This window comes from Pelobates fuscus, chromosome 1, assembly GCF_036172605.1.
Source record: "Pelobates fuscus isolate aPelFus1 chromosome 1, aPelFus1.pri, whole genome shotgun sequence".
Lineage (NCBI taxonomy): Eukaryota > Metazoa > Chordata > Amphibia > Anura > Pelobatidae > Pelobates > Pelobates fuscus.
Genome location: NC_086317.1, coordinates 233,794,510 through 233,821,585, shown reverse-complemented (window position 1 = coordinate 233,821,585; position 27,076 = coordinate 233,794,510). Strand labels below are relative to the sequence as shown.

The 27,076-nt window shown below is 39.6% G+C and overlaps 2 protein-coding genes across 5 annotated transcripts in view; one reads left to right on the top strand and one right to left on the bottom strand.

Annotated features, from left to right (window-relative positions):
• Positions 1-27,076, bottom strand: part of BCAS3 (BCAS3 microtubule associated cell migration factor) — a 1,245,307-nt gene that overhangs the window by 156,254 nt on the left and 1,061,977 nt on the right. The window lies entirely within an intron of this gene.
• On the top strand, positions 23,551-25,782 carry LOC134600758 (tubulin polyglutamylase TTLL5-like). Its single transcript, XM_063445147.1, has one exon. It carries the CDS (start codon positions 23,551-23,553, stop codon positions 25,780-25,782), a length of 2,232 nt encoding a protein of 743 aa, XP_063301217.1.

Here is a 27,076-nt window from a genome sequence, read left to right as displayed (position 1 = left end):
GTAGGGGAGATGGTGGACATTGAGAGAAATATATACAATGGGGGAGAAGGAGGACATTCACAATGTAATCGAAAAGGGAAGATGCGAGGGGGAAGAACTGAATTTGAGGATCGGAAGGTAAGAACACCAATAATGCATTCAGAATCACTTTCTTGCATATGTAAATACAACATATGCATTCTTACACATACCTGCAACACAAAAAAACATTGAGTACACACACTTCAATTTCCAAAACTACTGTTCTGCATCAGCAAGAATTGCACATTCAAAAAAATACTACCCTCACTGTTACGCAGTATTGGCGTGCAATAGTAATATGTCTGTATTTACCACTGTGATTCTCGATTTCAATGTCTGCATGTGTCACTGACGTACTAATGTTACCTGGTACACTTTTGCCTGAATACAAATTGATTTGACAAAAACAAAATACTATCCTGAATTTTTACATGATTATGCATTCACACATTAAAGAGAAAATGCATACACATATATTGACACTCTATTCAAACATACATCTACACTCATACATAAAGACACAAATTACATCGAAGCATTCAAACATACTTCAAACATAAACATCCTATTTTTGGATGGAATATGGAATATGTTGGCCCTATATAAATGCAAATAATAATAATAATGCCAATTATTAAGAAGGGACTGTATTCAATTTTAGTACTAGAGGCATCTACTTGCCAATCGTTTTTTTCTCCCCCCCCCCCCCCCCCAAAAAGGCCTTAATACTTGTGTTAAGGGCTCATGATAGTACAGAAGAAACAAACACTGATAAGTGTAGGATGGTATTAAAAGAACAAGTCGGTTGTGCCGGAACCCATGATGAGGTAGGCCTGTAAATAAAGAGGGCAAAAGTAGAAAATCTAATTTATTACATACCAGCAATATACATACTTTTAACCAGACATGCCATTGTAATGGGTTAGGTATGTATATAGAGTAAGCAGATGATTTCCAGCACCCTAGTGACTTGATAACATGAACTGGAATGTTTGCACTGGATGCTGTGGAGGCCTCTCCTATGTGGAAGGAGTGGGGCCTGAATAGTTAGCTGATTTGAGGCCCAGCTGTGTAAGTGAAGACCTGACGTGTGTCATAAAGGTGGTGGTAGTGAGTACCGAACCTTGTAGACTGAAAAGTGGTTGAGATGGTGGTTCGTTGTTATGCTGGGTATATGAGTCCAGTAGTTTGACGGGGCACCACCTGTTATGAGTAAGATAGTACTTAACCTCTACTGGAGGTGCATGTTGACTGGTTTTGGAGTGAGGCAGAGTCAAGATATAATAGTCCATGTGTTTTGTTAAGTGTGAATGAAGTAGGATGTGAGTGGACTGTGTTGTGCTGATGGCGGTAAATTCTCTTGGTCTCAAGAAACCATAAAAAGCTACGTATATAGTGGTTTTAATGACGAGGTTTGTGTTGTTTGCAAAGGGTTTTAAATCTAGTAAGTTGGAAAAGTCTTTACAAATATGGAAATCTGTGGGTAGCCTCTGGGCCGTACGTGGGGGTTCGGATCTCTGAATACCCCTAAGGATGTTCTTAATTTGGTAGGAGGACATGAAACTTGAGTTGTTTGGTTGTAAAGTTAGCATGTGATGTTGGATGCCTGTCAGATATAGTTTGATTGTGTTGTATGATAGTTTGAGTTTGAGGTGGCAAAAAGAAGCAAAGCCCAACAAGGATGTCATGATGAAAGGTTGTAAGATGTTGTGTTCAGAAAGGAATCTTTTAAATAAAATGAAAGCTCTGTCGTAAGTTTTCCAGGTATTAGTAGACAGTGCTAATTGGGACAATGTTCTGCTATGTTGCATGATAGCATCTAGTCCATTACTAGCTGGTGGAATAGTGGGGGTGTTCGTGGCTGTGAGTGCGGCTTATGGGAGTATTTGACGAAAAGCCTGGAAATTAAAGCGAGACAAATTGTCAGCAGCCGTGTTACATACACCTGGAACATGAACATAAAACAAGAAGAAATTATGACATGCAGCCAGCCAAGTGAGTTTCCTCAGGAATCTCATAATAGTTAGTGATTTGGATCGGCCTTTGTTTATAATGTGGCAAGTTGCTTGGTTGTCTGAGTAGCAACGTACTGACGAACCTGCCCATAAATGCCCCCATGTCACGGCAGCCGCTACGATGGGATATATCTCAAACAGAGCTGAGGTAGTGGAAAAACCCTCCAGGTCCTGGACCTCTGAAGGCCAGCTGCCCCAAAGCCATTTGTTCCCGAAAATTGCTGCAAAACCTGTGGTAGACGCCGCGTCTGACCAAATGATAGGTGAGGAGTCAGACAATTTAGGGAGGAACATGCTTTTACCATTCCAGGTGGTTAAAAAGTTTCTCCACATAAGTAGGTCTGCCGTGGCTTGGGTATCCAGGGGTAACCTGTGTGCGTCATGTCTAAAAAGTGGGAACATGTAAAGGAGTCGTGAGATGAAAGCCCGGCCTTGAGGTATGATGCGCATGGCAAAATTCAGTGACCCAAGCAGAGACTGTAATTCTTTGCGGTTGCAAGTACCGAGTTGTATGTAGAGATTTATGTTGGTAAGAATGTTTTCTACCTTGGTGCGTGGCAGGCTAGCTTGCATGGTGGCTGAGTCTAGTATGATAACCAGGAATGTGATGAAGGTATCTGGTCCTTCAGTCTTGGTGGGGGAGACTGGGACACCCACCTGTTTGAATAGGCTGATGGTTTCTTTGAGGCTACTGGGAGGGGAAATATTATCCTCGACCAGTAAGAAATCAACCAGATAATGTATAACTGTAGGGCATCTGGCTATATTTAATAATAACCAGCATAGGGTTTCGGCGAATACGTTGAAAATGGCCGGACTACTTTTGGAACCAAAAGTTAAGCGTGAGAAAAAATAGTAGTTCCCGGCCCACTTGATACCATGCAGGTGCCACAGTGTAGGGTGGATAGGCAGTAACTTGAAAGCATTTGTGATATCAGTCTTACTGAGCCATGCTCTGACCCCTGCCTGCATGATAGCCGTAATGGCGTGATCTATGGTGGAATATGGCAGTGAAAATTCCTCAAAGGGTATGAGGGAGTTCAGACTAGGAGTGGCAGAGGTGTGAGGTGCTGATAGAGCGATGATAAGTCTCTGTTTGTGGGAAGATTTCCCCGTGACAATACCGATGGGGTTTGTCCGCCATGTGGTGAAAGGGGGGGACTGGAAGGGCCCCAATAGGAAGCCCTCTGCCACTTCCTTGGCTATGAGTGTGTCCACCGCTGTAGGGTTTTGTTGTGCGGATTGTAAATTAGGACATTCCAGGATTCCGAAAGGCATGTGTATGAGACCTGTGTGGAATCCTTCTGATAGACCCGAGATAATGAATTCTACCAAATGTCTAGATGGATGATGTGACAGTAATGTCGTAAGTACAGAAATGTTTATCGACGTTAAGTATTGTTTAGGATACATTTTATTTGGACACATAGTTTTAGCATGTTCACTGAAACCTTTTTGAACATATATGCAATAACCGACATCCACTGTAATTACATGCTCCGACATTAAAATTATTACATATCTGGGACTTGCCCAGAAACTTCATTGGCCGTCCCAGTTTATCTTTGGGTGTTTTTTCTGTAGAACCAGTGGAACTAGTGCCCTGCGAGGGGGTAGGTTTGTTCGCAGTGGTTGGACAGAAGTTAGCCGTATGAGCCATGGAGGAGCAGTATGCACAAGCCGGCGTTCTTAGACCTGCAAAGTGCCTGCAGAAAATGACCGTATCAATCTTGCTGTTTGCTGTTGCAGGAAATGGGATTTGCCGTCTCCTGAGTTCGTTGGTTATGCGAGGGATTGTCAAGTGGCTATGAGAGGCTCTGTCAATGAGTTGGCGCGAGTGGTTATTGAGGCCACCCGTCGTAGTGGCAGGAATCGTAGGCCTCTCTGTGATAGTAAAAGAAAACAGGGGGAGGGAGTGACAGGTGAGGCCCTCTCTATAATATTGCGAAGCGGCTAACTCACGTGTGGCCCGATGGGTGTTTGCCTCCGAAACGTTGAGGCAGGATGTTGGCCTCGCGGACCACTAAACGATAGGCAGAAATGCCAAGAAGGGAGGTACCTATTTGGGCCTATACCCCTAACTTGCCAGTACTCTATGGCCTAGGGAGAATTAAACGTATGTGAACTACAACGTGAGCAGGCTTACGTACCTGGTAGGATGTATAAAGTTTTTGAGATTCGACAGGTATGATAAACCTGGATAAACCTAAAAGGGTAGCAACAAAATGTGATAGAGTGAGAATGGATCATGTGAGACCTGTGTAGTCTGTATAGGCTGGGATTAGGGCTTCTACCAGTATGTGTGGGAGGTGAAAAAGTCTATGAGTATGATAGTGACATGACTGGCCCATGCTTGGTGATAAGCGTTAAGCTGAGTCCGATACCTGGCAGCAGGGGCTTGGCCGTGTATTGTGTGTCTATAGAGGGCGACCAGATGATATGCATGTCACTAACTGATCTGGGAAATGCTAGGGTTTGGAGTATTCAATGGTGCAAGGAGGGATGGAATGATCATGTATAGAATATATATGTGCCGTGGCGCAAAAAAAACCTAAAAAAAATGGAATGTTGTGGATGAGGTTGGGGGAAAAAATAAAATAATAATTTTTATGTGAAATGACAATATGCAGAAACATAAATGTTGTTGTAACGTGACGTATGAATGGTTGAACCAAAACGTGTGATTCAACCCGAAAGTCTTGTGAAAGATATGACCGTGTTCTTGTATACTCGTGTTACGTCGTCTGAGTATGCCAAGAAATGGCCTCAGTTTGTAAGTGCCATGTAAAACGTGATGTACATGGTTGTAAGTAAAAGCATGATCACCATAAAACCTTAGAAATAAGCCATAATCGTAGGCTAACCATTACTTGTAATATACATGAAATATCTATAATTTAGTAATTTAAAATCACTATAATCTAAACCAATACCTAAGAGAAAATTTTAACAAGATAGGAACTTAGTATCGTATGAATAAGTATAGAAAGTATAACTGATTTAAACGAATTTATGACAGTACCTAGAAAAAGGTAAATTAACCGAATTTGGTTTAATATAAAACAGAGTTTGCCGTATGACAGAAATGAAACAAATGCGTGCATAACTGAGCAAACTGCCGAAAGCATAATTAGAATGAATAGAAAGAAAACAGTGTCATTCGTCAGAAGTTTGACCGACCTAGATGAAAGATATTTGTAACAACCGAAACGGAAAGCAGCATGAATGAGAGCTTACGGTACAATGAAACGAAAATGAAATGAAACGAAATGGTGTTTAGGAAACCTGCGTACCATACGGTAGAACATACCGAAAGGATTATGGCGCGAACAAGTTTATACCGAAATGAGAAATAACGTGTGATTTGCGACCTGGCCGGAAAGCCGGAAAGTGAGGACCCGTTTGAAAACGGAACGCCGTGGGACTAAACCGGGCGTCGGACTTACGATTTTGAAGTCCCTGGGACGTTATCTTCGATGAAGACCGGAGTCACGAAGAGCTGGACAGGCGGAAAAACCTTCAAGAGGATTCCTGGACACAGCTACACGTGAAGAAAATCATGGGTTTCTGAAAACCAAGATGGCGCTGTACGAGAACCGGAAGTGGATCCTCATGCAGCGCTGACCTCGAACAGTATGGAGCCAGGTAAGGGGTGTCCCTTAAGTAGGAAGAGGTGTGTCATACGCCCCTCCCACAATTACAGGCCAAAAGGCCTTAATACATATATATGTATATATATATATATATATATATGTTTGTTACTACAGACTGTTCTCAATGTGTTGCATCAGATATCTGTACAATATCTATACTGACCAGTTCATTCTGACTTTAGACTTGAGGCGTAAAATTGCGTGAATTTGTAATGCCTGGATTTTATACAGGACAAATTTGGAATGCTTATAGGGAACGATCTACAATACCATAACCATGTAACTAAGCGCAAATGATATTTAGCAGTGCCAACTCCTACTTGACACAATAACTAATTTTGGTTAAAATGTTACTTTATTATTATTTGGCAAGTATTTCTACTAGAATTTAATCACTCGTGTATCATAAAAAAATTAATACCCCAGACCTCAGATGTTTTTATTACATAGGTGTAGCTCACAGCCAGGAAATATTTGAGAGTGTACATGGAAATCATTATCGCAGCATTTTTTAAACATATGAAATTGAATGTAGAATATATGAAGTGGGAAAAAATAAAAAATATTACTATTCTGAGTGTGATGCAGTGTGCTGGAAAAGGAGAGTGATGTTTGATTGTACAATATGAACAATGATGCACTTTGGACTTAATTCTCACAGTGGAACGGCCAAACTGGCCTTAATAATATTTCCCACAGAAATCCTAACTAAGCAACTGGGGATATACAACAATACAAATTTTATTTATTTTATTTTAAATTACATTGGTGATGACTAACACCTAAAATACACTTCCCTTATATTCTCAACTAAACTAAAGGACAAGACAGGTTTCATGGGAATTGTAGTTAATCAACATTGAGTGCCAGTCATACCAGTTCTATTTTCATAACCTGGTTCTTAAACAATCTGCTCTTGCTTGGAATGTCTCCAGAAGCTCTGAACAGTCTGCTAAAACTAATGCCTGGTTAGGCTCAACTAGCTCTGTACTAGTTCTGTACATCCTGTTATAGTTCCTTGTCTATAGAACTAAGCTGGAAATAAAAATAAACCATGCTTCAAGAGCAACGCTAGATAATTAATATTTAAAGCAAGTTGAGTGCGTTCCAATCAAAATCAATGTGAATCCACTGTAAATTCGACTAGCGTTCACCAGAAATAACATATTGTGAGTCAACAATGTGAATAAGATTGAGAGGAACACAGCACTGAATTCAGTTGGCTTAGATGCCATTGACAAGGAACTCAACAGAGTACGACATAAAAATGTAATTTTAGAATACTATTAAATATTAAACTTTATAATGTATAATAATAACTATGAAGAATGTGTCACTGGCAAGGTTCATTTGGATTTAATTTGCCATTAGTGAATTAACATCTAGTTGTTTAGTATCAACTTTAAGCACAACACAAGGTGGATATTAAACTTTAGAACAGTTTCTTTAATCTGGTTCTTTATTTCTTAGAATTAATACATATGTATATCCCAGAAAGTCAATACTGGGAGAATGATAAAACCTTATTTAACTCTGACCTTATTTCCTACAGATGTTCTCGTCTATTCGACAGAAAGTGATACTTAGAACCTTTCCTGAATTGTCACTGAATTAGAACATCAACAAACACCTTTTTCCTGTTTGGAGTCATCATGTTCTTTTCAAAAAAATTTAAAAAATAATAATAAATTTAAAAAAATCAAGGAAACAGACAATTTAAACTCAGCAGGAAGCATGCTCCAAATTCCAGCATCCCCTAGAGTTTAATTTATGTAAATTGTCAATGCACAAAACAAAGGCATGATTAGTATCACTTTCATTATGTTGTGGGTCCATGATGTCATCAGTACAAGTTATGCTTTGCAGACAATGGTTACCAAAATGGAGAAGGGGGGAAAAAAGATGTCATATCAACACATATGATCTGTCTTAACTCACAACAATTAGTTTTGAAATAGTTTTATTAATGCATTATCCCATTACAATCCAACATGAACTCTTCATGAGTAGATGAGATACAATGCCAGAGCAAAGCAGACAGACTTCATTAACATAATATGTTTGGGAAGTTTCACTTCTTTTTTGGTCTTTCCAATAATTAAAGCCATACATTGTATTAGCTAAACATGCACAGCATGCGTAAGGGTCTTGATTTCGAGATTTTTTTTTTCTTTCTGAAAATGTGTGTATTTTTGGCATGCTCTGTACAGTATAATTTTTTGGATGCTTTCCACCGAAGATGAAAAATGTAATCCTTCTTTCATAAGAGGGTTAAAGTACTTCTGAGATCTCCGGTATGTTTTTGATGCATGCGCATGTCTGTAGGTGCTATTATATTTTATAATTAAGTGGAATCAAAATTGTATAATAGCTAAACATGATTACACATTTTCAGTTTACTATTTTAAAAATCTACTACATTCACATGGCTGTGCCTATTCTGTTTCCCACTACAGATTGATTGGATCCCTTTTTTTCAGAGCAGCCCCAACTTAATTAAACCTCCGTTATTCCTCTGGCTGGTATAGAAACATGGAGCTATTTTATGATATAAGATTTTACAATCACTAATCATTTGTTAAAATCCTGTGTTTGTATCTTTTCATATTTACAGGCTCTGATTCTCTAACTAAACATTTAGTTTAGTTGTCTTTGAAAAAAAATCTTTGTCACTTTTGGTAATACTATCTTTACTGCATGAAAATCAAATAAAACAGAATGTTTAAAAAAACAACAAAACATAAAAACAAATTCTAAATAACCATAAAAATATATCCACTTACAAATGCATTGTTATAGCTCACTATTTTCTGTAGGCAAATGTATCACTGTTTCTGTAAAATTCTGCATAAATTAAATTCGTTTTTGTGATCTATTGCTTATTTTTAGTATAAAACAGGTAAGTTAAAGGGGTCCTTCTCATGGAAACATTTAATACATTACAATCTGTATCTGTAAAATGATCTACAATTTAAAAAAAAATTATTTCAAGCACTGACAATATATATTGGACATATATTTGGTATTTTACAACAATGTTCTCATTTTACATAATGATACGTTTTAGATTGCACTGTCGCCTTTAACTTCCTAAGGTTGTCTGCAAACACATGAAGATAAATAAACTTTAAGTAGACTGGCTAAAACCAAATACATTACTAAAGCTACAATTTTAGTTTTAGCTATTAGCCAAGCAATTAAAATACATACATATAATTACATGTAATAAGTCCACCTACAGCAAATGGTCACAGGGGTACGGGATTCCTGTACCCTTTCCATCCACCCAGAGGACTTGACATAGTGAAAACAAAAATGCTCTTTTTATCTCATGTTCTTACCAAATGCACACGTAACACAACTGTAGTGGTTCATAGCATTTTATGTTGGCACATACAATTTTGAACTGTGCTATAAGCACTCATCTAGAAAAAATGGACTGGAGGCACTTTCAGTATGCAATATTAGGACAGTATGACTGTGTGTTGGGTCTTGACAAATCTCTAGATTCAAAGAGCCTTGGCATTATGTTCATAGATATGTTCCTTAACTGGTTTGTAAAAAAAAATAAAGACACAGGTAGCTGAATATATCGGTGTACACCCTACTGCTACGTGCTGCAAATATTTTCTAACCCATGCTACATGGAATACATACGTTTATTTTCTCCAGAGTCTTATTGCATAACAGTACACATTTATAGAGAAAATAATAAATACATGTATACATTTGCTTGGAGGATAATAAAAAAAAAAAAAAAAAAAGAATTAATTGAAGCATTGAGGTTTTATACATTCTCAAAGAAAATCTGACAAAAAAAAAAAAAGAAAGATGCTAATGCCACTTATCCTACAGACTCCCTGGCATGTCCCATATTTTTTTTCTAACAGCAACTTAAGTGCCCTACTTGTGGAGCTACCATCCTTCACAAAATTAGCCTGTGACTTAATGGACATGCCTTTGTTCACACTATCAACCCGAGAGAAGCATTGGCCTAGATAGTCTGTCGTGTGTGGTAAATTAAGTTGGTCTTCTGAAAGTGTTCTTTAAAGTGCTCAAATCTTTTTGGGAACATTCCATAAAAATGCAGTCTCCACTGTACTTAGCTCCGGGTATCATTAACAAAGCTTCAACTAAAGGCGGCTCTTCCACAGTCTGAAAATACAGATCTACTAGCTGTATGTCTCTTCGTTTAGTGACAGGCACTCAGGCCATAAGCAAACACTGGGAAGTGATGACGTGTCAGATATACCAACGTTTTCTTATCACCACATGTTTGCTTATGGAGCCCTCTCGTGAGCAGGCGGTCCCTCACTTCCCCTTACAGGAATATTGATCCAAACTGATTAACAGAAGAGCATTTATCGCGCAGGTAAATACTACAGAGACAACGTGGTTTTTAAATGCTTTTACAACAAATATCTCACCAGTCACATTTTTATGCTGGAAGAAAAATCAATCCCCAAAAAATTACTTTACACATCTCAATCGCAGCAACTTATGTTTGTACATGCTGCTGTTAAAATAAATCTTGATAATTCCAATATGCATTTCATACTGAAAGGCAGAATTAGTGTTATATTTCTACTATACTACAAAACACTAAACATTGAGCATTTTGTAGATTACAGTAACAATTGTCATGAGATCAGAATTGGTGAAGGTGGCCTGAACGAATAATGTTATAAAAAGGCACCGCAAATGATTTACTGAGAAGGCATTTGAATCCACAGGGAATTACTAAACAAGATGGTGGAATGACTCATTAAATGAGTTACTAACAAGATCACATAATATCCTAACAGCGGATAGATACTAAATGACACCATGATAGGATTCAGGAAAAAAATATTTATTAAATTACACTAAGTTAAAGTGACTGTCACCTCAAACTTTTCTTTCTCCTATTGTTTCCTCTTCTAGCCCTCTTTCTGAATCTGTTCTTCCTTTGCAAAATTATGATATATTCCTCTTTAAAACATAAGACAAAGTAGGGACTGCTTTGCCTTATGTACTTTTCTACACATGGCAATCTTGGCAAAGGGTGGAGCTCACCAGAAACTCCACCCTTTTGTCACAATCGTCAGGTGTAGGAAAAATACAGAAGACAAAGTAGTCCCTACTTTGTCTTATGTTTTAAAGAGTAATAAAATAAGTCTGTGGAAAGCAGCATCTTAAAGGGAAACTATAGCCTAGGAATCCAAAATTGTATTCCTAGTACTATAGTACCCTATAGTGCTCCCTCTCATTTGCACCCCCCTCTGCGGTGCAGGAAGGGTTAAAAACCCTTCATTCACTTACCTGATTCCAGCGCCAATGTCCCTAGGTGCTGGTTCAGGCTCTATCTTTGCTCTTCCTCCCCCGATGTCGGGACCTAATGTGTATGTGCACTGATCGCCGCGATCGCATTAGAACAACCCATAAGGAAAGCATTGAAGACATGTTTTCCTATGGGGTTTCAGCTGACACTGGATGTCCTCATGCATTGTGTGAGTACACCCAGCGTCAGTTTGGCGACCAAAAGTCGCTTAACAACCCAGAAGCGCCTCTAGCAGCTGTCTGGTAGACAGCCACTATAGGTGGAGTTAACCCTAAAAGGTAATTATTGCGGTTTCTCAATAACTGAAATATTTACATTTCCAGAGTTAAACTGACAGGGACAGTGCACCCAGACCACTTCAATGAACTGAAGCCGTCTGGGTGCCTATAGTGACCTTATAAGTTATGATCACATTAGGACTGAATGAACAGTTACTTACAATACATGTGAAAAGACGTGCCAAAGTCAGCATCGCATTATTACCCACCATCTTTAGTGATAAATCAGATTGCATTCTGACTCTCTGGAATTTAGTTTGTAATGATGATCAAATTTTGAACCAGTGTAAAGTAGAATGCATTTTTTCCTATGGTTGTATCAGGGGTAAGTACAATTTTTTTCTAATTTTCTTTAATTGATACGCATTTACAAAACATAAATAATTTTAGCCCAGCTATAATGCAGAGTTTACAGAGATGAAAACATGGAGATACAATGACTATATACACCCCAATTGCATTTTTAAATAAACTGTTTAAGTATGTAAAACATTTTTTTAAATAAAGTGCATTGAAAGGTGTACTGATTTTCATACTTCCGTACAGACCACATGATTGTGTGTGATGCCCTACGTGGTGTGTGCAGAGACGTCACCCCTGATGATTTGTACCTGGTCTGAATAGTAATGATTGGTGGAAGGCAGTATTTATGTAGAAGAGGATGGATGATACACATATATTCTTGAAAAAGTCTGAAGAGATTACAGACTAAACGCGAGTGAACAAGGTGATCCTTTGTACACTGCCCAGATTAGATCAAAGCCTGGTGAGCTTTCTCGGGGGGAGGTGAGACACTATCATTTCCCCCCAAAAATAGAAAAGACCGGGGCTTATTAACTTCCCAGAACATAGATTAGCTTACTAGCACATGGAATCCCACAAATCTATGTTCTGGGAAACTTTCCCGAACATAGATTAGGTTAAAAGTGGCAATCTCAACTAGGGCATATTTTCGGGGGTAGGGCTTATATTACAAGCATACCCTAAAAATAAGCTAGGGCTTATTTTTTTTTTTTTTTGGGGGGGTGCCTTATTTTCAGGGGAAAACAGTAAGGAGGAGTCCAAACGAATGTTAAAAACGTAAACTCTTTATTGAACTACATAACACATATCAACATAACATAACAATATAACATACATACGTTCGCTTATGAACACATATATGTAATGTGATTATATGTTTGTGAGTGTTAACCACATATCCTTAAATAAATATTTTTACAAAAATGACAATATATTCTATATGTTCCCTTTGTTCCATATATATTATGGATGTGGACAACTGACAAACGAAGAATCCTTATATCCATTTAGGTGATACCTTCTTTTTGAGGCACTTATTTGAAGCAGTTTATCATTCAAACACTTTACTATTTTTGGTCACAACGTTTACAATTGTATGCTATAATATTGCACTTGATGCACTTGATGAGAAAAATATATTTATAGAGCCACAGATGATAACATTTTGCTTCATGGTTAACTAGTACTTTAGTAATCATTGTGAACTTTACTGGCAATCCATTATATTATGCACAGAAGGTATTAATGTAACTTTGGACCTCTCTTATGGGTTTGTTTATTAACAATATTTTAGCCCAGTTGCAATGCTGAGTATGGTGACGTGAAAATAGGGGCACAAGACACAAAGACTACAGACACCCCACTGGCATTCTTCAATAAAATGTTGATGCATGTCATTGTTACTAGGTGGAACTGTATGTAGTAAAATGGACAGATTTGAAATAAGTGGTTTTCAAACCTTCAATCTAACATAATCACTTAATTGACAATAAACTCTGACAATGTAGAATTCTAATTATGCAAGACCGGTTAGACCGAATTATGCACATAGAGGTTTGAAGTAACAAGAAGTTATAACAAACCTTAAAATGACCAGGCTTGAATTAATACTCTTCAAGGAGGTTATGTGAAATACCTGCCAAAAGGTAAATATATTAAATGAGGGTCAAACCAAAAGTCAGGTTATCACAATGGATAATAGCCAAATTCAAACCTGAATCAGGGAATTGAAAAACAAGATAATCAATAATGTATGCTAAGTCATACCAGAACATTTTTATTGTTGAGAAATGAGACATAACAAGAGAACTAAGAGAATTAGAGAAAACATGCAATAATCAGAGCATATAATGTATCTTCCTAGTGTGCATCGTCCTGGAATGTCACAGGCCAATTAAGGGATCCCCAATTCACACGTCTTAAAAAAGAGGTTGCGAGCAATTGACACTTCTGCAAACGCATGGATGGCAGAAAAGAGTGTGGACCAGAAGGCAGAACTGCTATAGGAACAGGTAATACTAAACACAAATTAATTTTTATAAAGGCACAACTTAAGCTTTCAAAATGTGTTTACTTGACACGGCATAGAATTCTCGATTTTTCTAACCAAGCTTTAAACAGTAGTTCTTATTGTATTTAATATTGCAAATGATTGGAAAAGAGGTAATGCCATTCAAAATCTTCTTGAGGATATTTGCTTTACTATATCGGCCTTTTTCATCAATTATTTTGAGAACATAAAACATAGAAATGGTTAAACCCTATTCTACTCTTATAAGTAAAATTGTCATTTAACTCCTTTTGACACTCATGAGCCAAAACATTAATTTCTGTAAAAAATATTATGTTAGACAGTTTCCACTATTTTCTGTTGTTGCAATTATAACACTGTTCCAACCGAATGCAAAGCAGCCAGGCAGCAGGCACGTAAACAGTGGACCCACACTTAACTTGGTTTAAATTGCAGGTTACACTTCAGAAAATGAGGACATTTTCCCTCGTGCCTGATCAAGGTCAAATCTCTATTAAAATACCCTTAGGTTCTCATTCTAGAGAAATGAACTGGTAATACATTTGGCAAGTTAATCTCTGGATTGCCTTCTCACATAAGACCAGCTGTTATGCTTCTAAGTACATGCAGTATTTACCTCTAATAATGAAATGACTAAATAAAATGCAGATAAAAAAACGCATTGTTTCACTACTCCTGAGGTATAATTACAGATTTAATAATCTGATTTGTCAAAACTGTCAGACGCAAAGGGATCATCTGGAGACCAGATGAAGAAATTATTTATAATTATAGGTTAACTTGCATAGTCAGATATTGCCGATTGATGTGCCAGTTCCAAATGTAAATACAGTAAGGAAGCTATTGATACAAATCTCTTTATTTTTGTTAAGGGCAATGTTCAGTCACTGTGAAACTATATGGTCACTGAAGTGAATAGTCTACATGTGCAATTATTTTTGTATTACTATGTGTGTAGTGAACATTATGTCCTTATTTCACAATACACACATTTATACTTTAAACATGTGACTAGCTGGTACAAAAAAAAGGTTCCTTCTGAGCCTGTATCTTAAAGGAATACGAAGAAAAAAAAAACCACAGTCAAAAACAGCAGTAGTACATCTAATGAAGTGTTTGTGCCACACTTTTTGTGTAAAATTCCCATGTCCCCAAAAGCAAGACAGCAGGGAACAAAGTCGGGAACGGCAGGACATGACCAGAAAACAAGGACAGACAGGCTGAAATCAAGATGGTTCACATGCAGTTGCGTGTCCATCATAAACTGTCAGGCAATTAAGGCAGCATACACTTACCATTAATGTTGGTAATCTCTGAAGAGGAGAATTCATTGCAACATAAATAAAAGTAAATCAAGGTAACTGAACGGCAAACCACCCCAAAATGGATGCCGCAAGAAGCGGTCAGACCAACAACAATGTTAAGAGAGTCTTTAGAAATGAAGAATTACATGAACACATATTTTAAAAGAAGGCAAAATTAAATGCAATATTCTAAAGTTGGATTAATATAAAATTATAATAAATCAATCGAAATAAATAACTAAACGCATGAGAAAAGAGAGGAAGTAAACACATCAATACTTATAAATGTAAATATATTATTATGAGGTTAAATACGCTGCATAGCAAAGGTACATACTTGTGAGGAAACAGCAAAGAAAGTTCAATTGATATGATCAGTTACTATTACATTCTGTGATCAACAAGTCTGTGTACATTGTGACTCAGGGCAGCCACCAGAAATGTTGGGGCCCCTGACGCAGTTCAAGGTCTGGGCCTCCGGGGCCTGCCCACATGGCCCTCCCCCAAGTCAGCCCACATAACCCATCTTGAGTCCACCCACAAGGATGAAGTGTGTGTGTGTGTGTGTGTGTGTACTGAATTTGGTTGTGTGTGTATAGTGGCTGTAGAATGTGTGTAGTGGCTGCAAAAATGCATGAGTAAAGTGGATACAGTGTTTATAGTGGATTCAGATTGAATGTTTGTGTAGTGGATAGAGAGTGTGTGGAGAGTGAATGAATCGTGTGTGTATAGTGAATGCAGAGTGTGTGTTTGTGTAGTGGATGTAGCATGTAGTGAATTATGTGTGTGTGTTTGTGTAGTGAGTGCTGTGTGTGTGTGTGTTTGTGAAGTGAGTACTGTGTGTGTGTTTGTGTAGTGGATACTGTGTGTGTTTGTGTAGTGGATACTGTGTGTGTGTGTGTGTTTGTAGTGGATACTGTGTGTGTGTGTTTGTGTAGTGGATGATGTGTGTGTTTGTGTAGTGGATGATGTGTGTGTTTGTGTAGTGGATGATGTGTGTTTGTGTAGTGAATGCTGTGTGTGTGTGTGTGTAGTGGATGCTGCGTGTGTGTATTTTTTAGCTGTTGAATTTTTATATATTTTTTTTTTTAAATGTATTTCTCCCTCCCTGCCTCTTACCTGTAGCCAGGGATGGTGGACACTGTAGTGTGTGGTTGTGTAGTGGATGCAGTTTCTGTGTTTATGTGGTGGATGATGTATGTGGTTGTGTCGTGGATGATGTGTATTTGTGTAGTGGATGATGTATGTGGTTGTGCAGTGGATGCAGTTTGTGTGTTTATGTAGTGGATGATGTGTATGGTTGTGTAGTGGATGATGTGTATTGTTGTGTAGTGGATGATGTGTGTGGTTGTGTAGTGGATGATGTGTGTGGTTGTGTAGTGGATGATGTGTGTGGTTGTGTAGTGGATGATGTGTAGTGGATGATGTGTGTGGTTGTGTAGTGGATGATGTGTGTGGTTGTGTAGTGGATGATGTGTATGGTTGTGTAGTGGATGATGTGTATGGTTGTGTAGTGGATGATGTGTGTGGTTGTGTAGTGGATGATGTGTAGTGGATTATGTGTGTGGTTGTGTAGTGGATGGTGTGTGTGGTTGTGTAGTGGATGCATTTTGTATGTTTGATGTATGTGTGTGGTGGATGTGTGACAAATGCTGCTGGGGGGTATTTTTTAGCAGTTGAGTTTTTATTTATTTATTTAAAAAAAAATTGATTTCCCCCTCCCTGCCTTTTACCTGTAGCCAGGGAGGGGGACAGTAGATTCCCTGGTGGTCCGGTGGCTCAGCTTAATGGGCCAGCATAGAGGGGCCCAGCATACATCTTCCCCCTCCTGCAGTCAGTGATCTTTAACGAGCCCAGCATGCATTGCGTGCCGCGGAGCATTGTCACGGCAACCCGCAGCAACGCTTTACTGCTGTGGCTCGCGAGTCCCGGAGGGGGAAGGTTAGAGTGTCCTGGGCCCTACTCGGAAGCCAGCAGGGCCCGCAGAGGCATATATATATATATATATATATATATAGCGGTACTCGCTATATATATATGCAGAATGAAGGGCTGGGGGCCCGGGCATGCAAAGGATTACCTGTGCAGTCCGGGCCCCCCTCCCTGCCGGGCCCTCGGACCATGTCCGAAGTGCCCGACCGGTCAGTCTGCCCCTGTTGGGTTGTCTACTTTTGAAAATGGTATGACATCATGGGGGTAATTATCCTTCCTGGGCTACCATACGGTCTCAAAGGCAACATACCAATCTGGCAAATTTTAATGTGAAAAACGGAAATGCAACCTTATATTTGACACTTTAAAAAAAAAAAAAAAACATAAAACCTGTACATGGGGGTTCTGTTATACTCTGGAGACTTTGCTGAATACAAATATTAGTGTTTCAAGACAGTAAAACTTATCACAACAACTATATTATTGTCAATGAAAGTGCCGTTTGTCTGTGAAAAATGCAAAAAACTAAATTGAACTCGGGAGACTTTCTCATGGATATATCTTTTGATAAATATAATTTATTTATCCTCCTGTTTGTTTTTATTAATTACTAGTGTATCTCCACATTTTTCTCACATAGTCCAGCACCGCGTTACTATGGTTACCAGACGCGACCGCGGCCTCTTTGTGGCTTAGTTATCACGTACACGCTTTTCACACATGCGCGGTCACTATCACTCATACACATAGCATTTGAACACGGATCACTGGCAGCACACCTGCACTGGGTAAGTGATTAACTCTTAATAATTTATGTCTTATATAAACATTTTGTTCATTTGTATGCACATCTTGACAAAGACCTTTTCGGGACGAAATGTTGATCGCTTTGTACTACACAAATTATTTTTGAAAATCCCTCTGTAGTGCTCTCTTCATTTATATGTCTATATACCACGCTGTGCAGCACCGAGGTTGATTGTTTTGAAACATTTAATGGTAGAGTTCCAGACTTTCTTGTATATATATATATATATAATTTCAAAAATACCGGCACTCTAGGCTTTGCTGATTCGATTTATTAGCAGTCAATCCAGATCGGTCAACGTTTCAGCTACCGGACGGAGTTTTCATCAGGACACATAAAACAATGTACATAAAAGTATTATAGAAGATGAAGAGATTGAAAACTGGGATTACAGTAAGGTCCTCCCAGTTAGCAATCTCTATACCCAAAGATAAAAATGGTTCATTAGTCTAAAGCGAATTGCTAGTATAGAACATAGGTGAATATATGAAATTTAAAATTCAATTTTTAATGGTTCCTCTTGAGGAAAAAGTATAGAAATACACAAAAAATTGTAGTGAAAAAAAGTGTATAAACAGTGAAAGAATATATACAGTGTAAAGGAACCGTCTATTGTTCCTGCTGTCTAAATAGAATGTGCAGCACACCAAGTTGCTCTTTTATTAATAGCTGAAATACGTATAAATTGTTGCTATTACATGCAACAATGTTTCATTAGTCAAAGTATTCACGGTGTGAATTAGAGGAGTTATAGAGTAGTTTTCAAGAAAGTTACCTCAATAGAAGAGGACAGATATATATGTCCCTATAAGGTATAGTACTTAGAATTGAGCAGAGTCTTGCAAAGGGTTAGGGGTGTATAGTGAGAGTAAAGAAGTGATAAAGCACTTCTACAGTTACTGGTAGAAATTCCACCCACTGTCCCAATACCCCAATACCCCAATGCAGGAATATAATGATAGACTTAAGCTAACAGAGATAAACCTGTGAGGCTGTCTGGTCTAACTGAGTAGTTTTAAGTTTTTTTTAAGTTTTAAGCCAGAGACACACGATCACTGTCCCACTACAGATGTTAAGCTTTAAATTTTCTAAACTAACTATGTTGCAAACCAGTTAGAGAAAGATACAGCACGTCTGTTGCATTTGGCAGATAATTAGTCTAATGTAGACTCTGTCTTGCGAACTTGAAACTAACTAATAGCCATGGATAGTAATTCCTAATATAAGTTAGAAACCTAACAATAGTATTCCAGGCATCCCCACCTATTGCTATGCACAAAAAGCAGTTTAGACGATCTAACGTTAAAACCCAGTGGTTATGGTGGAGCTCAACGCACGTTTCGGCGCCAGCATTGTGTTCTTCACCCCCGTCCCCTGTCGCCATAATGTTCTTAACCCCGCCTCCACTGTCCCATAGTGTTCCTTACCACACCCCTTACATAGTTTTCCTTTCCATCCTCCCCCATAGTGTTCCTTTCGTCCCCCCGCTACCCCATAGCGATCCTTACCACCCCCATCCCATAGGGATCCTTAACTCCCACCCTCGTCCCATAGTGTCCCCCCCGTCCCTTAGTGCCCCTCTCTCACTCCCCTCCTTGGTCCCCGATTCCCGCTGTGTCTCCTAGTAGCTTGGCAGAGTGGAGCAGTGCGCACCGTGGTACAGGAGATTCAGTCTTCTGTACCCGACGAGACTGACAAAAAGTGCTCTCTCAGTGTGCACTTCCTTTCAGTTCGGCCGGGTACAGGAAACATAAGTTTCTGTACCGCGCTGCACACTGCTCTGCTAGGGCACGCTACACAGAATGCCTGGTAGGAGGGAGCGCTGTGCGCCCACCACCTGCCAGTCACTCCAATCTAGCACCCCCCCAGGACGGTGCACCTTAAGGTGGCCACTTGAGCCACCTTATGGATGTGCCGGCCCACTCATTCATTATTGGTATTGCCGGTGATTATCGGCCTATACCGATACTTACAAAAAAAATCGGAATATGAGCTGATAATATCGGCAAAACTGATAATCGGTCGATCCCTACTAACAAGAAATAAAATAAGAAAACTTTCTTAAACATAATGTTTCAGTGCGGCATAAAACAATAATAAAAGAAGTGCTAAAAAAAAAACACATAAAGAGACACAAATTAGTGAATTGTGTGTCACAAAACAGTGAATTGGAATGATTTAATTGGAGTGATATAGATTCCAGAAAGTATTTAATTATATGCTCAATGATCTTGCTCTTGCTAGCGCCAAAATAGACGTTGAGCGGACGCCACTGTTTTTACTTGTGGGAATCAATATCTAAAGTCTCTTATGAAACTATCGAGGTTATCTTTTCAGCGATTTAGATGTTCAAGGTACTCCCACAAAGCAGTAAGGCAGGTGGAGGTCAAGCCTATGTCTAGTTCAGCTTTAGTGGAGATGTTAGTATCCTTTTTAGGCTTAAGCAAGTCTTAACCCCTAAAGGACCAAACTTCTGGAATACAAGGGAATCATGACATGTCACACATGTTATGTGTCCTTAAGGGGTTAAGATCCACATTTGGACTCCTGTTGGTTGCAGATATTTAACTACCACTATATCAGATCAAACCCTGAACACATACCGGGTGTGGTTGCTAGTATGAATGGTGAACAGGTACCATAACTGTGGATTGTTGAAATGTCAGCCATAATGTTACTTTATTTGTAATACAGTTTACTGACTTCGGCAACAGCTTAGAATCCACAGGATCCCAACCTGTAAATCTGAGACATTCCACATCCACTATCTACTGTGCTACACTGTTTTAAAACCATTTTGCTGATAAATAAGCGGTTACAAGTATTTCTTACGACACAAGTAACCTCTAATTTGCTCGATAGTCTAATCTGAGTTTAAGTATTCTCAAAACTTATACCCCGAGTGGGTGATATTCACTGACTCTAATAATATAATTGAGGACTTTTTGGAACCTATAATATTGATACATGTTCCGTCATGCCTAGGGCAGCACAAATCCAAAATACACTACTGTGAAGGGCCATCTAGTGATAGCTGCTCAGAAGCTATTTTACTAAAATGGGCAATCCTAAGAAGCCACATTCATCTCCGATCTCATCAGTGAAGACACCGGTGGAAATATCAGCTGCTGTTACTTGTTATTCTGAGGGTCAGAGAAGAGAGGTTCAGACATCAATATTATAATATGGTGCCCTCACTCGAAAGACCTTGGCCGGGGAACCCCGCAATTTCAGAAGGCGTGATTAACATCTACATAAAAGAAGCTGTGGAGAAACTTACCTTTGCAGGAGGACCTAGCTGGCATGCTCCACAAATAGCAGTATCATTCAGCAGAAATCAGATAGCATCAGCACTGAAATTTGTCGTATTAGGAGACGTGTCATTAAGTTGGAGGATGACAGGGACCTCTTGGCTTCTCAGATAAAACATCTCACCACAAAAATGAAAACACAATCATACTACCTGACTGGTGGACAGGGCCCACAGATCCTTGAAACCCAAAGTGGCACCTAGGGACTCATCTTATGATGCTATCTGCAGGGTACACAATCTCCCCCTTAAGGAAGAAATTTTACACACAGCATGTAAAGCTGCTTCACCTATTCAATATCAAGGCCAGTACCTACAGCTTGTCCCAGATCTCTCATGGTGCATGCTGCAGACGCGAAGGGCCCTCGTCCCAAATACAGAAAACTGAATTTTAAATACCGATGGGGGTTTCCATTTGACCTGATAATCATCTATAAATACAGGACGTTGATTCCTTCTTAAACGTCTTCAATTTGTCTGATACTGATGTGCAGGACTAGTATTCGAAAATGAATTCTCCTACACCTCCTCTACTGTCGCAGACACTGATGTGGCAACACTAAGTGAGGAAACGTCATATGGAGACATGGCAATCTGCCAACCATCTTTCACCTCACAGAACTGAAACTTGGTCCCTTGAACTGTCTGGTTCTAAAGGTATTGGTATCATTCTCATGATAGAGCCTGCTAGTATTAGACTCAAAAATGAATGCTCCAGAAAATGTGCATTAGATCAAACTAGGTATAGCTGGGTATCAGGCCTTGTGTCAGGCCTTCTATCACCCTACTACTACCTCTCTTCCTACTACATCCTACAGCTAGCTATGTTTCCTCCATAATTGTTCTCTGACGCTGCCCCGCTGGTATCCTATTCTTTCTCTATATTATGTACTTTCCTTTCCTTCTCTTACTTTATGTTCATTTCTCTCAGGCTCTTATACCCATATTTAAATTAATGGGCATTTGCCATTGCTGGCATGACAAGGCTAAATATCTGTTCGGTAAGATATCTGCCGCATTTACTAATCATAAATATATAGATTATAAATGTATAGATTATTCCCTGAAGGGGAACCAGAAAAGCAATGCTGCAGCATTGAAAATAAAATCCAGATTCCTAGATGCAAAATCAATACCAAAAAACCCACATAAACCTGAAGTCGACTGCGATCCCGCACATGAAATACGATGCATCTCCACATCCAAGAGATGGGGGGCTAAGGCTCTCCTGCCCCTTGTAAGAGACCCAGAAATCTCCCTGAGGAGAGTGGTATTGTGTTTGTCTGCAGAACTGTTTGTTTTGGTTCTTGATGTTATGCAAGATAAAGTTCTGGTTTTACACAAAAAAAAAATTAAAAAAAATAAAGAAATATGATTCACCTCCATGGACAAGTAGCAGCTGAAGTTAGTCAGGGCAGAACATTTCATGTGCAAAGCAACAGTATCACTTAGAAAAGAACTAAATACAACATGGAGAAGAGATTTTATTTGTACTCGAGGAGACACACAGGAAAACAGCCTGCTCTCAATGTGGTGAAACACAATAAGCAGGCTTCATAGAGGGAAACAAAAAAGCAACACAGCAAATACAACACACAAATAGCAATTAAAAATCAATGCTAACCTAAAAATAAAACTATTCAAGCAAAACTGACTGAACCTGCATATGAAAAATAATGCAATTGAAAAGACCTGTTGCACCTAAAGTCAAGCAGGGCAGCACATTTCATGTGCAGAGTGACATGTTCAGTAAAACAAAATTAATGTAAACCGTCTTTAAAAAGGCAGCACAGGGAAAGTGCCTGCCTGCAGTGTGGTGAAACACAGAAAGCAGACTAATACTTTTCTTGAAGGGTAACAAGAAAGGCATCAAAGCAAGAAAAGCATTAAAAAAGAAAACAAAAAAGAAAACACAACAAGAGAACACAGGAAAATAAAAGAGAAATGAAACTGAAAAAATTAAGCAAGACGTTTGAACTTCACGTTGAGCTGCCTTTGGAAAGACTTGTCAAATCAGAGGTTAAGCAGGGCAGCACTTTTCATGTGAAGAACAACAGTGAGTATTTGCTTACACTGTGTTCACCAGGCTACCTACCTACTTACTTCAAATGAAAAATCTATTTTAGGAGAAAAATGTTTTTTACATACATAAAAAAAAAAGATAATCAATATTAACAGTTTACTCCGGCGACCACAACCACTTCAGTGATTTAAAGCAAAAAACAACAAACTCATTTTTATTGAAGACGAAGAAGAATGTAAGCATATAAGCTGTATATCTTTGAGGCAACGTCAATTTTAATGCAATTTTAGGATAATCTGATATTGGGGCTATACTTTGAACTGAAACCTTATTGGGAAAACTCTGCAAATCTCTTTCCTTGGCCTCCCAATGCTCATCTGACCTCACAGTGCTGCTCTGACATCACTATGCTCCTCTTAGCTGACTGTGCTGCTACTGCTCCACTTAGTCATTGCACTGCATAGCAGCCAACTGAACAGGAGGCTAAGAGAGCAGTAGCAAATTCATTATTTGGTATTACACAGATATTGATACCAGCTAAATATATAATCATGGCTGGACAACAGCCTAAGAAGGGTGAACCCTCTGAGCGCCAGGAGAAAGAACACCACCCCTGCATAATATGGACTGGGGGTTCAGAAAAAACGCCAGTGGTGAAATTTCAAGCAGAAGGCGCAACTGGAAAGGTATGCCTGCGTGGGGTGGGAGAACGCTACCACCTGGCATACAAGATGGCTCGTATCGGGAATAGCCCGGTCAGCACAATGCTATCTGCTCATGGGTTTCAGAAAGTGGAAGACAGCAGTAGCAATTTCAATTTGATGTGGACAGGACCATACATTAATGCTTCTGTCTTGGCAAATCTTTCCAAATATCAGAAAATCAACCACTTCCCCAATTCTATGGCGTTGGGACGCAAGGATCTACTCTGCAAAAACATTCAAACCCTGCAGAAGAAACATGGGGCCCAGACATACAACTTCCTACCCCAGAGTTATGTACTTCCCAATGATAACAAGGAATTCCGCAAAGTTATTTCCAAGGATCAAGGCCCCTGGATCTCAAAGCCTGTCTCTGCCTGTCAAGGCCGCGGAATTCAGATTATCAATTCCTTCTCTCAAATAAACAGAAGGGAAACACTCCTAGTCTCTCATTACATAAAAAATCCACTTCTTGTTGACGGATTTAAATTTGACCTACGCCTATTTGTACTGGTCACGTCATATGATCCACTAATTATTTACCTATATGAAGAGGGTCTGACAAGGTTTGCCACTAATCAATATAAACCAACTGAGGAGAACATGAAAAACATATATATGCATTTGACCAACACCAGCATAAACAAATCAAATGCAAACTATGTGAGATCCACAAATCCAGAAGTGGAAAATCATGGCAGTTTATGGAGCATGGGTGCATTGCTGCGTCACCTAAAGGAATTGGGAAAAGACACAGCCACGCTCATGTCTAAAATAGAAGAGCTTGTTATTAAAACAATAATATCGGCGGAAGGCTCTATTGCCTCAGTGTTTCAAGGAACGCTCGCTGACAGAAGAAAGTGTTTTGAATTGTACGGCTTTGATGTCCTAGTAGATGAAACCTTAAAGCCCTGGCTGTTGGAAGTTAATCTAATGCCGTCTCTGGTTTCTGATGGACCCCTTGAATTAAAAATCAAGGCAAATCTGCTTGCAGACACGCTGACATTAATTGGTGTGCAGTGTCAAAATACCCAGCAGAATATGGACAAAGGGCCCATAATAACTGCAAAAGTGAAAGAAGGTTATCAAAAGACAGCTGCTGGACAGACCGAATCCGCCCTCTTCCAAGAGAGGATGAAGATAATTCGTGAGGTCAAGGAGGAGGAACAGAGAAGAGGCGGTTTTATTCGAATCTTCCCCCAAAAGGGTACATGGAAGAAATATAGCAATTTCTTGACATACAAATCCTTTAATAGCTTGCTGGCTTCTCATCTTTTTACAAAGAAGCCGTCAAAGCCGGGATCCAGCAGTAGTGGACTTGGCCAACACTATGCGCTGTATGAGCGAATGCTGCCGCTACTGCGGACAAACATCCCTGAGATGGCACTCAGTCAAGGCAGTCCATCCCAAAGTAGAACAACTCCCAAGGATGTGAGGACATGCAAACCCCTTAATAAGATTCAGCCTCTCCATCTGCATGCAGCAAAGATGTCAGATTCAAAAGCCAGCAGTGTTGGTGTTGGGCAACACTCTGTGTTGCGTGGGCAAAAGCAGCCATCACTGCAGACAAATAAGTCAGTCATTCCATCTAAACCTTCTCACATGAGCAGTGAAAGAGTTTCCAGGGAGGTGGAGAGACAGAGATTGCCCAATTTAGTAACATGCAAACATTTGGATAATATTCAGCCTCGCCATCTTCTATCAACAAAGCTGTCAGATAAAAAATTCAGCAGTAGTGGACCCTCGGCACTGTATCAGCAAAAGCTGCCGCCATTGCAGTCAAGCAGGCCCGTGGATCATGTGATGACGCTCAGGCAATTTAGTAAAAAAGACTGCACACAAAAATTGGGGTATAATTCAGTCCGTCCATCTAAAATATTTCATCAGAGCAGCGAAAGAGTTCCCAAAGACATCAGGAGACAGGGACTATGTGGCATCAGGGACTCTAGCATGGACTCCGGAAGCATGAGACCAGTTGATCCACAGCCTACTGTTCTGTACGGTTCCAGTGAGCTATTAAACATCATCACTGGCTTCTCGTCCACCTACCAACAACTTTGCGCAGAACTCGATCGGCTATAGTGGCACTAGGATGCACCCGAATCTGACACAAAACCAAAAACAGGTATAATATTACAATGACATGTCTGCTTTCTGTCTTACAGACAAAACCCAAAAATATGAATTAAGACAAAATGTTAATATCTGTTAGACTTTTCTTACAGCTATTGTAAAAGCTAATCTTATGTTTATCCATAATACATTCCTATTCCATATTGCATATGTAGAATTCTCCATGGATAGCCAGCATCTTGATTGTAAAATGTATGTTATGTGGCCATATGCGACCATTTTTTCTTGCTTTTTTGTTAATAACCTTAGGATGAGCTGATTGGAGGGACTAGAACAAGAGGATCTAGAAAATAATGTTCTGGAGCTTTGTGGTTCGATTCTTCCTGAGGCATCTTTACTATCAAAGCCAGGTAAGACTGGTAGTAGTATTTCTACTGCTCAGTTAGCCAGAGACAGACAGACCTCAATCTGTGCTGACCCTGAACCGAGCGCTTAAAGGGAAACTGTAGTGCTAGGAATACAGAGTTGTATTCCTATCACTATAGTAATCTATAGTGCCCCTATCCCACATGCTGCCCCTCAGCAGCCCAGAAAGGGTTAACTGACTCCAGCGCTGATGTCCCTCAGTGGTGTGTCAGGCTCCGCCTCTGCTCCTCCTCCCCCGACGTTGGGGACCTAAAGTGCACTGGCGGCGATCGCTATAGCTATCAATGCTTTCCTCTGGGATTTTAGCGGACCCTGAATGTCCTCATGCACAGCGTGAGGACATCCAGCGTTAGTTAGTTAGGTGACTAAAAGTCGTCTAACGACCCGGAAGCGTCTCTGGTGGCTGTCTGGTAGATAGCAACTAGAGATGGAGTTATCCCTGCAATTTAATTATTGTTTATCAACAACTGCAATAATTACAATTATTGAACCGACGGACATTGCACCCAGACCACTTCAATGAGCTGAAAAGGTCTGGGTTCCTATAGTGCACCTTTAAAGTGCAACCCTCACCTCCGTGGCATTTTACGATTATGTTTACTTATTTCCTATATTTAATATCCAAGGAAAGCACATTTTATGTGATGCTCAACATGAATTTCAAGTGTCTTGCTTTTTTTTTTTTTTACAAGGGATTCTCCAGTGCTATGAAAACAAAGCCGTTTTCCTGGCACTGTAGAATTCTGGAGTGCCCCCCACCCCACGTCAGCCACTTACCTGAATCCAGCGCCAATGTCCCTCGGTTCCGGGTCAGGCTCTGTCCACGCTCCTCCTTGTCGACGTCAGCCGGCGGGGAGACCTAATGCGCATGCGCGGC

Bases quoted from the DNA above. Each gene is read 5' to 3' on its own strand.
- LOC134600758 (XM_063445147.1), top strand. From the start codon at position 23,551: ATGGCTGGACAACAGCCTAAGAAGGGTGAACCCTCTGAGCGCCAGGAG.